Genomic DNA, 17,660 nt, shown 5'->3' on the forward strand with positions numbered 1-17,660 from the left:
CACCATCGCTGGTGCCATCGGATGACGGCGACTTCTGCTCGATCTCCTCGGGATCCAACTCCACCGGTAGCAGGCAGAGCTTGTTCACTGCCCTCTTTGTGACTCCAGTACTGGTCCTGACCGAAGCCACCCGGACGAGACCGTCGGTTCCGGGATGTACGTCGATGACTCTTCCGATTGACCATTTCAAAGGCGGCAAGTTGTCATCCCGTAGCAACACTATGGCGCCACGGATCAGGTTAGCTGTTACGTTCGACCAACGGTAGCGGTTATGAAGTGCGCTGAGGTAATCTTGGTGCCAGCGTCGCCAGAACTGTTGAGACAAACGCTGGACCCGCTGCCATCGCGAGAGGCGGTTCTCTGGTACGTCTTCAAGACTGGGCTCCGGAAGTGCGATCAGTGGTCTTCCCACCAAGAAATGCCCTGGGGTCAACGGTTGCAAATCTTGTGGGTCTTCGGACATGGCGGTTATGGGCCTCGAATTCAACGTAGCTTCGACTAGGATGAGTGCGGTTCTGAACTCAGTCTCCGGTAACATTGCGTTGCCCAGGATGCGGCGCAGGTGGAACTTCATCGATTTCACCGCTGCCTCCCAGATTCCGCCGAGGGATGGAGATTTGGGAGGGATGAAATGAAATTTGATGTTGTTGGCTGAGCAGTCACGAAGTACGGTGTCTTGGTGTTGCTGGGAGACAAAAAGTTGACGGAGCTCCTTCAGTTCCCGCTGAGCCCCAACAAAGTTGCGGCCGTTGTCACAATAGATGTTACTGGGCTTGCCTCGCCTGCCGATGAAGCGATGCAGGCTGGCGATAAATGCTTCCGATAACAATTCAGGAACGAGATCTAAATGTACAGCCTTTACGGCGAGGCACACGTAGACCGCGACATAGGCTTTGACAGGAGATGCACGCTTGTTAGGAGCTCGAAGAAAAACTGGGCCGGCAAAATCAACACCAACATTTTCGAACGGAAAAGCCTTCGTTACTCGAACTGGCGGGAAACTGCCCATCAGCTGTTCCAATGACTTTGGGGCAGCACGACTGCAAGTTACACAACGGTGGACAGTGGTACTTGCCAGGTTCCGACCGTTCAATGGCTAGAATCGACGACGGAGAGACGACAACAGGAGATTGGGACCACCGTGCAGTGTGTTCAGATGTTCGAGGGAGACAATCATTCGAGTGAGTCGATGGTCCGCAGGGAGTACCACAGGATGGCGTTCATCAACAGTCAGGGTCGAGTGATGCAACCGGCCGCCGACTCGTATCATACCGTCGACGAGTTGTGGACGTGTTGTGGAGTTGAGGAATCTCAATTTCGACTTCTTGCTTACAGCTTCATTTCGAGCGAGTTGCTTCATTTCCGGACCGAACGCGTCAGCTAGCACACGACTTATGAGACCGAACAACGCACGATCGAGTTCCGACGGCGATAACGGACCGGTGACACGATTGTCTTTTTCGCGACGGGTGTTTTTAGCGAAACGACGCCACCAAGCACAAGTTCGGACGAGCGGAGTGAGGCTTGAGTAGCGATTGATGATGTCTCTGGTTCAGTAAAGACAGGGAGGGCGACCACTTTTCGGAGTTCTGGATCTTCGGGGTTCTGCTTTCTGGATGGCGGCCACGGTTCGTTCAGCGATCTGATCCAGAGTGAACCGTGCAACCACAAAGCGTTTTCAATCAGGTGCTCGAGACTTGACCCTCGCGATAGGAGATCTGCCGGGTTCTGTTCAGACGGAACGTGATTCCAGGAGGACGTCGAAGTTAACTCCTGAATTTCTGCTACGCTGTTGCAAACGAATGTTTTCCAGGTCGAAGGTGGAGCCGAGATCCAATTAAGTGTAATTGTTAAATCTGTCCACAGGTACACTGGGGCTTCGAGGGAGGTGCTTTTCATAACGTGAGCTAGGAGGTGAGCTAATAGCAACGCGGCGGAGAGCTCCAATCTCGGGATTGACTTGCTGCTCAGTGGAGCGACGCGCGACTTTGCCATTAGCAATTAGACGTTGCATCGGCCGTCCGCGTCAATAGACCTGACATATATACAGGCTCCGTAGGCCTGTAGGGAAGCATCGCTAAATCCATGGACCTCGAGCTTTCGGTGGGGTATAGTCATGACCAGTCGTGGGATGTTGAGACCTTCGAGATGACGAATGTCTTGCTGATACGATGTCCATTCCTTCTCGAATTGTTCTGGAAGCGGAGTATCCCATAGCAGTTAACACTTCCAGAGGGCTTGGACGATGATCTTCACACGGACGATTGTTGGATCAAGCAGTCCGAGCGGGTCAAATAGGCAGTTCGCTTGGATATTGACTGGTGATCCTTCCACTTTGGCGACTTGAACGACAGTTGATCCGTTGCAGGCTCCCACCGTAGGCCGAGCGTTGTTACCGATGTATCACGATCCAGTTCCAGCAGTGGGCGAGTTTGCTGGAGATGTACTGGAACAACGTCCAACACTTCTTCACTGTTTGAAGACCATTGTCTGAGAGGGAAGCCGCCTGCTTCCAGAAGACCAATCATCTGCTGCACGATCAGCTTCAACATTTCCACGTCGTTCGATCCCGTGAGCAGATTATCCACGTAAAAATCCTTCCAAGCAGCACCCACCGCGTACGGGAATCGGTGTCCTTCGTCGGCAGATAACTGTTGAAGTACGCGGGTTGCTAGGAAAGGCGAGTTGTTCAGACCGTAGGTGACGGTGGCTAGCTGATACACCTTGACTTGAAGATCAGGATTATCACGCCACTAAATACGTTGCAACGGTTGATCGCTGGGGTCGACAAGAACATCTTTTCTATATCCGCGCTTACAACGAATCGGTGGAGACGGAAGCACAGCACTATTTCCACCAGGGTATCTTAGATTGTGGGCCCGGGAATCAGAACATCGTTCAGAGCGAGACCAGAACGTGTTCTGCAAGATGCGTCGAAGACTGTTCTGAGTTTTGTGGTTGCACTGTCGAGTTTAACCACTACATGGTGAGGAAGAACGAATTGTGGCTTGATGTTTAACTCTTCCTCGGTCACTTCACGCATATGGCTCATGTTGATGTATTGGCTGATGAAATCCTGATATTCTTTCTTCGAATCGGTACAACAAGAGTTAACACAATCAGAGTAAAAGTGGCGCCAAAACGGGCAACTGCATCGCTGTTCTGCGACCCGGATAGTTTTTCGGATATTTTTCGGATATTTTATCCCATCCATCCGCCGGCGGCGGCAGACGATACGTTACGTCTGGGACAAATGTGGCCTATGCTGTGGGCTCATACTTACGACAAAACGGAGCATAGTTAATTCCCAGAAGAAGGCGCAATATAGCGACCGAAACGTCGGACGAAAGCTCAAGAATCCGTTTTTGAGTTATTCCTCCAAAGACTGAACGCCATTCCCCTTCCAACGAAATCCTGATACATTTTACGCTTCTGGGGATCCGACATCAGGGAACGTTCCAGTGAATAGAATCGTCTGGTGGCTTGGTACATGTTGTCATCGAGCTGGTGGACGAGATCTTCACGTTTCGGTAGCTTCACGATGTATCGACCATCCGATGTCCGCGTGGTGTTGGCCAGGAAGTATTCTTCGCAAATCTTATCCGTTGCTGACCAACCTCTGGTGTCATGGACAGTCTCCAAATCCCAAAATTTTCGCAGGAGCTCCACTACACGAGCGGTACTGCTCATGATCGTGGTCTCGAATGGTGCAAGGTCCGGCAACAACCCATCCAAGAGCTGTGTTTTGTAGAACGGGCATATTCTCACCGAGCTGGATTCTACCATAGCGGAGGGTATCAAAAAAGAACTGAGCACCCAGGATTACATCGACGTCATTCGACACGTGGAAAGTAGGATCAGCTAGGCGCACTGTTGCAGGGATCTGCCATTCGCGGGTGTTGATCATTGCTCCCGGTAGCTTGATAGCAAGTGACGGCAGGACAAGTAGTTGAGGCTCCACTACATACGGCGAAACCCTTGACGATACCTTGGCGGTAACGGAATCTGTGACCTTTGTCGTAGTTTGACCGATGCCACACACCAGAACAGGAGCTGTTGCACGAATTCGTGGAAGTTGTAGTCTGTCGCAAAGAGCCTTCGTGATGAAGTGACTTTGGGAACCAGAGTCGAGTAGACAGCGAGCCGTAAGCTTACGGCCTCGAGCATCCTCAATTTCCACCAGTGCGGTAGGAAGAATAACAGTGGTTGGTTCATTCTCCTTGTTGCATGCCATCATGGCGTAATGGCGATTTGCGGGAACTGTTGGTACTGTGGAACATTGTTGGGGATGGGAACCGACAACCGGGTACAACCTTTGTGGTTGGGACTGGTGCTGCAATGACGGTGCAGGAACATTCACGACAGGAGACGGAGTCAGCGGAGCAGATTAGAGCCGACAGGTTGGGCAATGATAGACGCAGAACTACTTGATTGAGAACCGGGAGGAGGTGGCTGTACAAACTGTGCACCATGGAGAAGTGTATGGTGCTTTTTGGCACAACGGTTGCATTGCTTAGCAGGACAAGACTTCGCAAAGTGATCGGTGCTGCGGAGACAATTAGCACACAATTTCTTCGATTTCACGAACTCGAACCGCTGTTGCTCAGGGAGTTTTTGGAATTCTGGACAATGGTACAAGAAATGTAGTTGATCGCATTTTTCACACTTCTTGGACGAATCTGATCCAGACGGAGCAGAGGTGGAGCTACCGTGAGCCGAAAACTTCGTAGATTTCGCCTTTGTATCTCGATCTCGAGTAGGACCGGGGAAAGGAGCGATGCTCTGCAAAACTCTGGCGTAGTTCTGCAGAAAATTCACCATAGCAACATACGTCGGCATATCCTCTTCTTCTGCATCTTTACTTGAAGCACCACCAAGAACATTGGCCACGTTGTCACAATCCAACCGGGCACAATAACCTTCCCATTCCTTCAAAGTACGTGGATCCAAGCGGACAGACAACTGGTAGATAAGCAGCGAATCCCAAGAATCAGTATCTTCACCCAAACGTTTCAAAACAGCAAGGTGTTGCTCGAATCGATCCACCAGGTTGTGGAGCTCTTCGGCAGACTCCTTCCTCATGCTTGGAATCTCGAACAAAGACTTCAATGGCACCGAATCTGCTGACGCTTATTCTCATATCGCAGCTTCAGCGCCCTCCAAGCATCCGTATACCCGAGATCGCTGATGGAAATCGACTCAATAATTCTCGCTGCTTCCCCCTGGACAAGTCCCTTCAGATACTGAAACTTATCAACATTGCTGATTTCTTCCCTGTTTCCAATGGCGGACTCGAATGCATCACGGAACACACACCAATCCGTTAGCTTCCCACTGAACCGAGGTAGATGAATCTCAGGAAAGCGAATGTTGCTGACAGGTTTGACAGATGGTGTTGAGGTGGTTGTGGGTTGAGTGGCTTGCTTCAGTCGTTTTGTGTAGAACGCTCGCAACGCATAGTATTTCGTATCGAACTTCATCCTATCATCTTTGTGCTGGTCACCATACGTAGCCTCCAAAAAACAAACCGTACGACGATAATCTTTCGCAATTTCCTCAAGCCTTTCAGACCAAACTCCCGAAAGCTCTAGTTGCTCACCCTCCTTTGCCGATTCAGCAAGGTTCATCAGCAGCTCAATTTCCTTCCACAAGTGGTCTTTATTCCTACGCAAAACATTTGCCTCCCTATCGGCGTCTGCCTCTCCCTTCATCATTTTGCTTTTAACGTGGCTCCCCGTGTAAACACGCGGTTGAAACGACCGTGCGCGAGAACGAGACGACAAATTTGTGCTTCTCACCGACGCCGACGACGAGAAGACACGAAGCGATACAGAGATCGACGATCCACGACGCGAGTCGTGTGCAAGAGAAAAAGGAAGCAAGGTACTCACTCAACGCTCGGGTGCTTACGACGAACGCACTGGTAGCTGGGGCTGTCGATAAATCCTCGTGGCCAGCGTCGCAATACAACGCCGTCACGCTGGTTTCTCGCTCCTCTCTCCTGGTAGCCGGTTGCGCTCACCGACGGCTGCAGTTCAGCTACGCACACAAGGGCCGGACTGCTGTTCACTGTTCACACTTTCAAAGCCGGCGGCAAATTATCACTCCGGCGGCGAATCAGCAATTCTCTCAGAATGCCGATCGCATTTGGGTACTCTCACTATTCGCACTTCATGCGAGTTTCTTCTCATGAATGGTGTGGAGCATCCAATCCAACGAAAGCGATGTTCACTGTACACACTTACACACCGAAAGCATTCTACTGCGCAATTCTTCACTCGGATTTGCTCCGATTTTTCAAGATGGCGTCACAAAGCACGTTTTCTTTCAGTGGCCCGTTTCAACAATTTTCACACTACGATTATCGCTTTTCGTTGTCGGTATGCAAATTTAATCACTTTCGGGCCCCTTCACACCATTTAACAGCAGGCGCTGCGCAATTCACTGCACCGCTCAACGGATGCAAGCCAATCGTTGGCGATTTTCACTTATCACTACGCGAGTTCGGCAAAATGCGGATTCGAAATCCGGGTCAGAAGGACCATGTAGAATGTAGGAGTTTTACCGACTCCGAATCACAAAACGGATCCGGCCTTCGATATGTTTCGGCGGACACTCCAAACTTTCAGGTGCAACTCGCGGTGGAAATACTCGCGGAACTCGGACGGAGAAAATCAAGAAAACGCCCGTATCTTTGACTTCTTACAATGAACTAACTTTATTCTCTACTGGTCGTTACAAAGTGGCTGTGCGTGCATGTAGTGGTAAAAGTTCTGGAAAACGCACAGGGTAGGGTTGTTCAAATACAAAAAAAAACATAAGGGTGGTAATGAAACTTAGGAAAAAATCAATTGAGTCTCGGTGGCGCATTATACACTTTTATTTTGAAGGTTAAAAGAGTTAGTTGTATCTGGTGAAGCAACATGTGGGTAGTGTCTAAGAAAATTAAGGCTTATTCATACTTAGTCATCACTCCTTTCCTCTCCAGCTTACTGTTTTAAACTGGAGCACCCACCTTCTTGTGTTTTTCTGTCAAAAAATAAAATAATATTAAAAAAAATAATAATAATTAAATGTTAAAGCTGTGGCCATTACATTATTACATTATCAGACAAGCCCCCCCCCCCCCTTATGACCATCTGACTTGGTGAAAGTCTCTTACAAGAATGAAAATTACACTAAATTGTTAGTATTCTGAAGTCAATTTAAACTATGTTAAGATAAAGTTTACACTTCAAACAATACAACTTCCTCCACAACCATGCGGCTCCATTGTGACCTGCTAGAAAAAAAAATTCGCGCTTAGCGCAAAAATGCGCAAACGGTGACCTATATAGGCAAAAACTAGACAAAATTGCACGTCAGATCCGGAATACGGCGTCGTTTTCTGATATTTCCAAAACAAGTACAGGATCTCTTTAATACGAAGTTTTTCTTCAAAATTTTATAAAAGTCAATATGTTTGCATATTGTAAAAACATAAAAAATTTGTGATTGAATTCCAAACAATCCCTGAAATGTAATGGTTATTTATACCCAAAAACACAAAAAAGTATTGTCACATTATTCAAGTCTTCCAAACTTTTACAACGAACTCGTTATTATTATTATTATGAAGGAAGCTCGTAGAATAAAGACAATAAATACTAATATTGTAGCACATAAAACTTCAACTTTGAAAAAATCTACATGACTAAATTTTCGACCAAATCTCTTGAAAATTTGGGGTTTTCTTAGTTTAAGTATCTATAATGGAAGAAAAATATTAGAAAAATAGAATATTGAAGTCGATTTTCGAGGTTTTGTCCGGCTTCCGGCCACTGTGCAACGCGTTACCGGTGAACAAATGCATTGCCGAGCTAAACAGTTCTGCCTCGGTCATTTGTTCTGACTCAGCGTAATGGTGAACACATTCCAAAAATTCGTTGAGTCTCATTCCTTCGTCATTTCCAGCATACTTCCTGATTTTCCAATCGGCACACTCCGAGGCTTACGAAACGCCTAGATGACTCGCGCCTCTAGCCGCACGGTCTCGAAGCCCACCAATAAATAATCATACCAGTCGTGTGAGGGAAGGGTCAAACCAACTAATGTTCATCAGCCTTTTTTTTCAGCCGCAAGAGATCATCCACAATCGAGCTAGTATTCTTTAACTCTTATTTCCTCCTTCTATCAGTAGTAATACAAATTAATAATTGCAAGAATTCACAAATCTTGTCCGCCCCATTGTTTCACATGACTGATCTATGGATGACCTCTTGACGAATCGCATCTGCTGTTTTTAGTCCGGCTTTTATAAACTACGTCAATCCACTTTTTTATAATTATATTCATTTTTAACAATTACAAGTTGGATTACGTGCGTTTTAGTAAAATTAGATGATTACTAGGAAACAAAACTTGACGTTTACGGAGCTTCAAAGCAAGACTAGCTAAGTTCAATTAGTTCTAGTACCATAAGCTCATCTTTTGATAAATTGGTCAACCTGTGACTTTTCAGTGCCGACTGCTCGGCTTGTAATAACTAGGTTATCAGAACAAGTTATGATAAGAAGTACAGGGGATGGCCAAAATGTTTGGGATAGGCAACTTTTTTTCTCCCACAAAAAAATTCAACATGCTGTAACTTTTCATAGAGTGCATCAAAAAATCTCAAATTTTGACTGTTTGTCAACCTATTATATGTGTATCATTGGTACAAATTTGGGCTCGATTGAATAATTTTTCGCGAAGTTAGAACCATTCGGATAAAACACTATTATTTAGACAACTCATTTTTGAACTGTCATATCTCGGAAACCAGTGAACCGAATTGAATGAATTTTTTATCGTTTATCAACAATATATTGATACTTAATACGACGTTATAAAATAAAATATTTTCTCACGGCAAATTAAGTTATACCGGATTGAAATTTTTACCCCTATATAGGAAAATAAGTCAAATTTACAATATCACACAAAAATTACTAAATATGTTCTTCCTTCAATCTAAATAGGCTCTAATATATCTGATTAGAGATAACTTGAGAACAGAAGTGGAAAATCTTTGGATATCAACACTAAAATTTATTGACATTGATGTAAAAAAATGACATTTTTTCGAGAAAAATCCAAAAAGTGTCAATCCATGATAACTTTTTTCAACGTTTAAAAAGTACCGATGTTTTAATAGTTTGTGAAGCCTTTACATATTGTTAGCGTATGTTCAAAATTTCATTCGATTCGGTTCACTGGTTTCCGAGATATGACACCTCAAAAATGAGTTTCCTGAAAAATAGTGTTTTACCCGAACGGTTCTAACTTTGCGAAATATTAATCAATCGAGCCCAAATTTGTACCAATTATGCACACATAATAGTTTGACAAACAGTAAAAATTTGAGATTTTTTTATGCACTCTATGAAAAGTTATAGCTTGTTGAACTTTTTGTGAGAGAAAATTAAGTTGCCTATCCCAAACATTTTGGCCACACCCTGTAGATAGACGAGACACACACTAAAATAAGACGAAATGAACATGGTATAACACACGAAAAAGAAATAGCATACGAACAGTAATGGTGGAAGATCGCGAAGATAGAACCCGGATTCCAGACCGCTGGAGAAGAAACAGTTTGTCCACATCACGATGGTACATACTCGACCGGACTGAACTAAGTGAGTAAAATGTGGAATGATGAACTTAACGCAATGAATTTAAACCCTTAATCTCCCGATCCAGACCAAGACGAACGTATGACTTTTCGGGTTTAGCAAAACTATTTTTGACCAGAAAACCATAAAGATTGGTAAATGTCTTTTCTAAATGTTAAATGTATTATAACTTATTGTAACCTTGTATTAAACTTTTAGAACCCTAGAAAAAGGTCCCAAATGGACCGAAACGGGAATAATCAAAAACTAGTGTTTTCCATTCCCCTCAAGACTGCGAATCCAAACCGTAACAGTACATAACCTCAGTCGTATCCAGTGAAAATATGATAAGAAGATTATCAAATAGTTATAACATTGCAGAACGCCACGGATCTAGAAACAGCAGGGCGTAATTAATCAACCGTTTTATCAACGCAGTACACGGCGTCCTCTCCTAAGGATCGGACATTTAGGCCGAAGCTCTAGGTTCTAGAAGGCTAGACCAACGGTATTAGAAACTCACTTTTCATTAAGTCCAGAGTTTGTAACATCGTCGTACTCCGTCAGGTAGACGTATCGCTCAGCGGAGGGAAAACGCGGATAGGCAACGGGGCCAGAGGATGCGTTGAGATTACAGAATTACAGAAATTTTGTAGTTTACTATTACTTTCACCTCTATTCAAACCCGTAGCGTGGGTAGATCACCTTAGAATGGTGCGTTACGGTGTAAGATCTACCATATCAAGTTTCGATCTTGTTATTTTCCAGCATGGTTTACAGTAAGGACCCGATTTTGTCAGCCCCGTTTTGCGACAAACTTTTTGCTCTCATTATCTTACAGTCCAATTTCAATTAATATATTATTGTTTATCATCAACCTACAACTGAGATGCCGAACATACAGTGATAAAAAGTTTGAAAAACTATTTAAGTTTTTGCAGAGAGCAAAATATGTGTTTCGAACAGGGGCTGACAAAATCGGGTCACTTATGTATTTAAAAGCAGGAACATTCCTGGATCAAGATTTGGTGTACTTTTTTACACTGTTTATCCATTTATTTTTAATTTTTTTTTATTATATTAATATATATGTATATATATATATATACATATATATATATATATATATATATATATATATATATATATATATATATATATATATATATATATATATATATATATATATATATATATATATATATATACTTATTTTATTTTTTTTAAAGACACGGATACGTTTAGTACTTCCAGTGAGCTATTCGCTCTTTGAAGGAAGCACGACACTAGACAACGGACTAGCATGCAACGCCCAGTGGCACAACCGAAAACTTTTCGTGACAGCTGTTTTCGAACACTTACGATTTCTTTTTGTTCTTCACATCTTTAACTTATATTACGCGTTGCGAACATTCGCGGATAATTAATATGTGCAACGGTCTTATTAACACGGGAACGCGGAAAAAGTAATACAAGAACATAGGTGAAACTCAAAAGCAACGATTTTAGTTATTTAGTTGTCCAGTGTTCTCGTAAAGCTACGGCGCAGGTTTCGATTTTTCAGCATTGGCACTAAATGGAATTGCATACAGTTATTTTCTGACTGAGAAACGATAAGCTTAGAACGTGCGTTATTACGAGTAGATCCGATATAAGCGTGATCCAAAAATTATTCATACCCGGTATATAATTAAAATGAATACACAAACATACAATAAAATTATTGTACTCTTCCGACAGCTGGCTGGCGGAAGACTCAATCATATTAAGGGTTGCATAACTCACATCACTTACCATTGTGAATCCAGATCTATGTAACTTTCTATCCCTTCCCACTAACAAACATCCTTCCAGTGACAACCGTGGGGATGCCGAGGTACACACGGTCTCTAGTAGCAACGGATGTCACACTAACATTCCCTCCCTTCCCCGATGAGCGTAAGGACGTGGCCGGCGCCGGTACTGACAATATAAAGTTTTGAACCTTCAAAATTGCACATTGAGGATGGTAAGCTTCACCCAGGCCCCATCCTTTTTATGCCCTTGCAATGTTGACTGTTCTGGTCAGTGACGGAGTTTTTTTTTTCATTTATTTAATTCACATCAATTTCATGATAATACTGAATCAACAATTTGCCGCCATAATACTCGATTTGCAGCTGCAGCTCTCCATCCTCGGTCACGCCCAACACTCGCCAGATCACGCTCCACCTGGTCCGCCCATCGTGCTCTCTGCGCTCCACGCCTTCTTGTACCAACCGGATGGTTAGCAAACACCAACTTTGCAGGGTTGTTGTCCGGCATTCTTGCAACATGCCCTGCCCACCGTTTCCTTCCAGCTTTGGCCACTTTCTGGATACTGTGTTCGCCGTAAAGTGCAGAAAGCTCGTGGTTCATCCTTCTCCGCCACACACCGCTCTCCTGCACACCGCCGAAGATCGTCCTTAGCACCCGTCGCTCGAAAACTCCGAGTGCTTGCAGGTCCTCCTCGAGCATCGTCCATGTCTCGTGTCCGTAGAGAACCACCGGTCTTATTAACGTCTTGTACATGGTAGATTTGGTGCGGGGTCGAATCTTTTTTGACCGCAGTTTCTTCTGGAGCTCATAGTAGGCACGACTTCCTCTGATGATGCGCCTTCGTATTTCACGGCTCACGTTATTGTCAGCCGTTAGCAAGGAACCGAGGTAGACGAATTCTTCTACCACCTCGAAAGTATCTCCGTCTATCGTAACATTGCTGCCAAGGCTTGTCCTGTCTCGCTCAGTCCCACCTACCAGCATGTACTTTGTCTTAGCCGCATTCACCACCAGTCCGACCTTTGCTGCTTCACGTTTCAGGCGGGTGTACAGTTCTGCCACCGTTCCAAATGTTCTGGCAATAATATCCATGTCATCCGCAAAACAGACAAATTGGCTGGATTTCGTGAAGATCGTACCCCGGCTGTTGAGCCCGACTCGTCGCATAACACCTTCCAGGGCGATGTTGATTAGTAGGCAGGAAAGTAGATCACCTTGTCGTAGTCCCCGGCGAGATTCAAATGAACTGGATAGCTCACCCGAAATCCTTACGCTGTTCTGCACACCGTCCATCGTTGCTCTTATCAGTCTAGTCAGCTTCCCGGGAAAGCTGTTCTCGTCCATAATTTTCCATAGCTCTGTGCGGTCGATACTGTCGTATGCCGCTTTGAAGTCGATGAACAGGTGATGCGTTGGGACCTGGTATTCACGGCATTTCTGGAGGATTTGCCGTACGGTGAAGATCTGGTCCGTTGTCGACCGGCCGTCGATGAACCCGGCTTGGTAACTTCCCACGAACTCATTTACTTCAGATGAAAGACGACGGAAGATGATCTGGGATAGCACTTTGTAGGCGGCATTCAAAACGGTGATCGCTCGAAAGTTCTCACACATTAACTTGTCGTCTTTCTTGTGGATGGGACAGATTATCTCTTCCTTCCACTCCTCCGGTAGCTGTTCGGTTTCCCAGATCTTGACTACTAACTGGTGCAGACAGGTGGCCAACTTTTCCGGGCCCATCTTGATGAGTTCTGCTGCGATACCGTCCTTACCAGCCGCTCTGTTGTTTTTGAGCTGGTGGATGGCATCCTTAACTTCCCTCAGCGTGGGAGTTGGATCGTTCCCGTCCTCTGCTGCACCAACATAGTCATTTCCTCCGCTGCCTTGGCCCTTCGTGCCTACATTCTCTTCGCCATTCAGGTGCTCGTCGAAGTGCTGCTTCCACCTTTCGATCATCTCACGTTTGTCCGTCAGGAGGCTCCCTTCCTTATCCCTGTATATTTCGGCTTGCGGCACGTAGCCTTTGCGGGATGCGTTGAGCTTCTGGTAGAACTTGCGTGTTTCCTGTGAACGGCACAGCAGTTCCATTTCCTTGCACTCCGCTTCTTCCAGGCGGCGCTTTTTCTCCCGGAAGAGACGGGTCTGCTGCTTCCGCTTCTGTCTGTATCGCTCCACATTCTGTCGGGTTCCATGCTGCAGCATTACCGCCCGCGCTGCATCCTTCTCCTCCAGAGGCTGCGTTGTTGATGGCTGCTTTCACTGTACTCCAGCAGTCCTCTAGAGGGGCCACATCGAGCACACCCTCGTCCAACAACGCTGCCTCGAGATTCTGCGCGTATGCGGTGGCGACATCCGGTTGTTTCAGTCGCTCTAGATCGTACCGGGGCGGCTGCCGGTAATGTACATTGTTAATAATGGAGAGTTTTGGGCGCAGTTTAACCATCACCAGGTAGTGATCGGAGTCGATATTAGCGCCACGATAGGTCCTGACGTCGATAATATCGGAGAAGTGTCGTCCATCAATCAGAACGTGGTCGATTTGCGATTCCGTTTGTTGTGGTGATATCCAGGTGTAACGATACGGGAGGCTGTGCTGGAAGAAGGTGCTACGAATGGCCATGTTCTTGGAGGCGGCGAAATCGATGAGGCGTAGGCCATTTTCGTTCGTCAGCTGGTGGGCGCTGAACTTTCCAATCGTCGGTCTGAATTCCTCCTCCTGGCCTACCTGAGCGTTTAGATCCCCTATGATGATCTTGACGTCGTGGTTTGGGCAGCGGTCGTACTCGCGTTCGAGGTGCGCGTAAAATGCGTCTTTGTCATCATCAGTGCTTCCGGAGTGAGGGCTGTGCACGTTTATTATGCTAATGTTGAAGAATCGGCCCTTGATCCTCAACCTGCACATTCTTTCGTCGATCGGCCACCAACCGATCACGCGCCTCTGCATATCACCCATCACGATGAAAGCTGTTCCCAGCTCGCGTGTGTTGCCGCAGCTCTGGTAGATGGTATGGTTACCTCTAAACGTTCGCACCATAGATCCTGTCCAACACACCTCCTGCAGCGCTACGATGCCGAACCCGCGGTCCTTCAGTAGATCGGTGAGTATGCGGGTGCTCCCGATGAAGTTGAGAGATCTGCAGTTCCACGTACCGAGCTTCCAATCGCAAGTCCCTTTTCGTCGCTGTGGTCGTCGCCATTGGTATCGGTTCGCATTCTTCTCTTGTTGATTTTCCGGCGCTAGTCTTTTTTACGGCTGGCTCGCAGGGCCTGACACCAACCCACTAACCCAGGGAGCTGGGCTTACCTTCCCTGAAGCTACGGGTGCTGCATTGGCATTTCCTCCAACTACAGTGCTAAATAGCTAGGCTCGAGCGCCAGTTTTCGCCGGGGGTGGTGTTTTTAATGTGACGGAGTAGCAAATACGAATTGTACGGTCATCCCATGCTCTATTATTACTTCCACCCCTATTCATTTATTGGCAATTTTCGAATTATTTATGGATTTTTTTTTTTTTAATTTATAATGGAACGTTTAATTGGCTGCCGCTATGAAAATCTCTAATAGAGCAGCATAAAACTTGACATGTTACATGGATTGGGAAATGAGGAAGACCTCCCTGGCATGGCTGATACGAATGACACATTTTACCGTGACGTTACAACGTTTTGACGCCTTTTCTGTCAGATTTTCCATTATAACTTGTGAATTCGACCGTACACTCTCAAATATTTTTGCATATTCGGATTCCTTGTAAAATTTCAAATAAATTTAATCTGTGTTACAGTTAGTTTTCATTAGAAAAGTATGTTAAAAATGGGATTTAGTAGCGTGACGTTACAACGTTTTAACGTCAGGCTACTCATTGCCATTCTTAACATTCTTTCCCAACGAAAACTTACAGTTGATTTTATAGTAGAAAATCTGACAGAAAAGGCGACAAAACGTTCTAACGACACGGTAGAATGTGTCTAATATGAATTTTCCAAAAGGATTCTATGAAACATTGTGTTCCATAAATTTTAAGAAGAACTTATTTGGAGCATAATTATTTATGACACAAAAATTCTATCACTTTGAATACGGCTTTTGGGCTGGAATCTAAACTTACAACTGGAACTTGGGATTCCAACTTGAATTTGCGATTCCGTCTGGTCCCAAGTTCGTATGTGCATTTTTTTATAGTGACAAAGGAAGGTTAATATCTCATTTCATTACTAATTAAATGGACTTATTTTCAATTACTTTATTCGCAGGATGAAATATTTTCAACATACAAGAATGTTCGGATAGTTTCCATTAAAAAGGTAAGTTATATGATGTAGTACATATATTCAAATACATATTAAATAATGTTTGGCTCGTTGCTCAATTCAACGACCAAATGTCATTTCAACGTCAATTTTGCACCAAAGTGATTATGAGCCTTTGCCTCGAAGGTTTAAATTAATACCATATTTTAAAAAACAGACGATTTGGGCACCGATTGCATTCGTTGTTTTGATATCTTGTGTTCTCACTCCAAGCAAAATTAACAAAAACAAAACAAATAGCGCTTACCATCTGCGTCTTAAGAAGGATAAGAAGGGAAGTACTATGCTGAAGATGGGTAGGCTAAAATATTAACCTTCACATACCCGCCCCTCAACAACTCATTTTGAAAATGCTGGCATTTCGTCAATTTTCATCCGATTTTTTTGAAGTCGCCATTAATCGATCATAAATTGGTGCTAGTTTGTTACACTCAAGTGGTCATGTAATATCCGGAAGTATTCCGGAGATACTCCGGATTGTACTGGGGTCAGGGGGTGGGGGAGGTGTATGTTCTGTCAAATAGCTAAAAGTGATTATTTCGTGTATTATTGTGTTTGGGAGGCCCCCACGGAACCTGTTTCAGGTGTTCCGGAGCGACCACATCAGTTGCTATATACTTCAGCCATTTTTTTCTGCCCCATTCTCTTGAAATCATGAAGTTTGATACGTCGCACGGCATGTTATGGTTGCAAACCATAAATGTCCCCGATGTCAACCCTGTGGAACCTATGCTAGATGTTTCGGGGGGACCATATTAGTTGATACAGACTTCAGGGTATCGTTTTTGGCTCAGTCATTCGAAATCATGAAGTTTGATATGTCGCACGACAAGTTTTGGATGAAAACTAGAAGTGTCCGCAATGAGGCCCCCGCGGAACCTGTCACGGTGATCCGGATGGGTCAACTTGTTCAAATCTGATTATCGCAGTTGTGTTTTATTGTTCGCATTGAAAATGCAGCTGAAAATCGATGGCGCAAACACAATAACACACGAAATAATCAATTTTGGCCATTTCGGCACCCTCCCTGACCCCAGTACAATCCGGAATATCGCCGAAATGGTTCCGGATATTGCATGGCCACTTGGGTGTAAACAACTTGCACCAATTTATGATCGATTGAGGGCGACTTTAAAAAAATTGGATTAAAATTGACGAAATGCCAGCATTTTGAAAATGAGATGTTAAGGGGCGGGTACGTGAAGGTTAACGACTCATAAGAAAGTGATCATTCTTCATAAATAATTCCAAAAGTCCCAGTGAAGAAACAGGGGTGTAAGCAGTAATAAATAACAAAATTTTCATAAACAAATAAAAAAAATGCATAGATAAATCAAAAGTTTCCATAAATAATTGATTTTTGAGCAATAAAAAAGTCAATTTTCCCACCAAAAACCTCTGAATTTGTCATAAATAAATTGTATTTTTCCATAATAAATTAGAAAAATCACAATAAAAGATATCGAAAAAGCAATAAATAATTCAAAAAGTGCAATAAACAAAAAAAAATAATTATCAATAAATGTCAAAAAACGAGCAATAAACGTAAATGCATTTTGAGCCAAAAAATTATGCAGACCATGCGGCGAAGCCGCATAGAGGATTGAGGAACTGAGGCGGGTAATTTCGTCATTTATTATTGAATTTTTTGAATTTTTATTGCTTTTTCGATATTTTTTTTATTCTGAATTTTGTCCGATCACGGACACTGGATGACGAGGGCAATTCTCTCGGTTGGAGAATCCCTGTTGGGACGGCCAATTCCTGCTCGGAATGCCAGGGATGATCGGCCAGTTCCTTCTTCCGGAACGCCTGGAGTGTCGATGCTCGTATCTCTTCGCTGGATACGGCTTCGAGGTAGGCTTCGTAGTCGCTTCTTCACACCGCTCAAGGATAGAGCAGCGCTTCTTCAAGAAGT

The 17,660-nt window shown here is 44.6% G+C and overlaps 1 protein-coding gene across 4 annotated transcripts in view; it reads left to right on the forward strand.

Moving 5' to 3' along the window:
- Positions 1-17,660, forward strand: part of LOC109406001 (inactivation-no-after-potential D protein) — a 1,280,913-nt gene that overhangs the window by 1,022,303 nt on the left and 240,950 nt on the right. For all 4 annotated transcript variants that reach the window (XM_062851786.1, XM_062851784.1, XM_062851787.1 and 1 more), the window contains exon 14: positions 15,686-15,736. In XM_062851786.1, the coding sequence (XP_062707770.1) occupies positions 15,686-15,736 (51 nt within the window). The remainder of the gene's footprint in view (positions 1-15,685; positions 15,737-17,660) is intronic.

This window comes from Aedes albopictus, chromosome 2 (assembly GCF_035046485.1).
Source record: "Aedes albopictus strain Foshan chromosome 2, AalbF5, whole genome shotgun sequence".
Taxonomy (NCBI): Eukaryota; Metazoa; Arthropoda; class Insecta; order Diptera; family Culicidae; genus Aedes; species Aedes albopictus.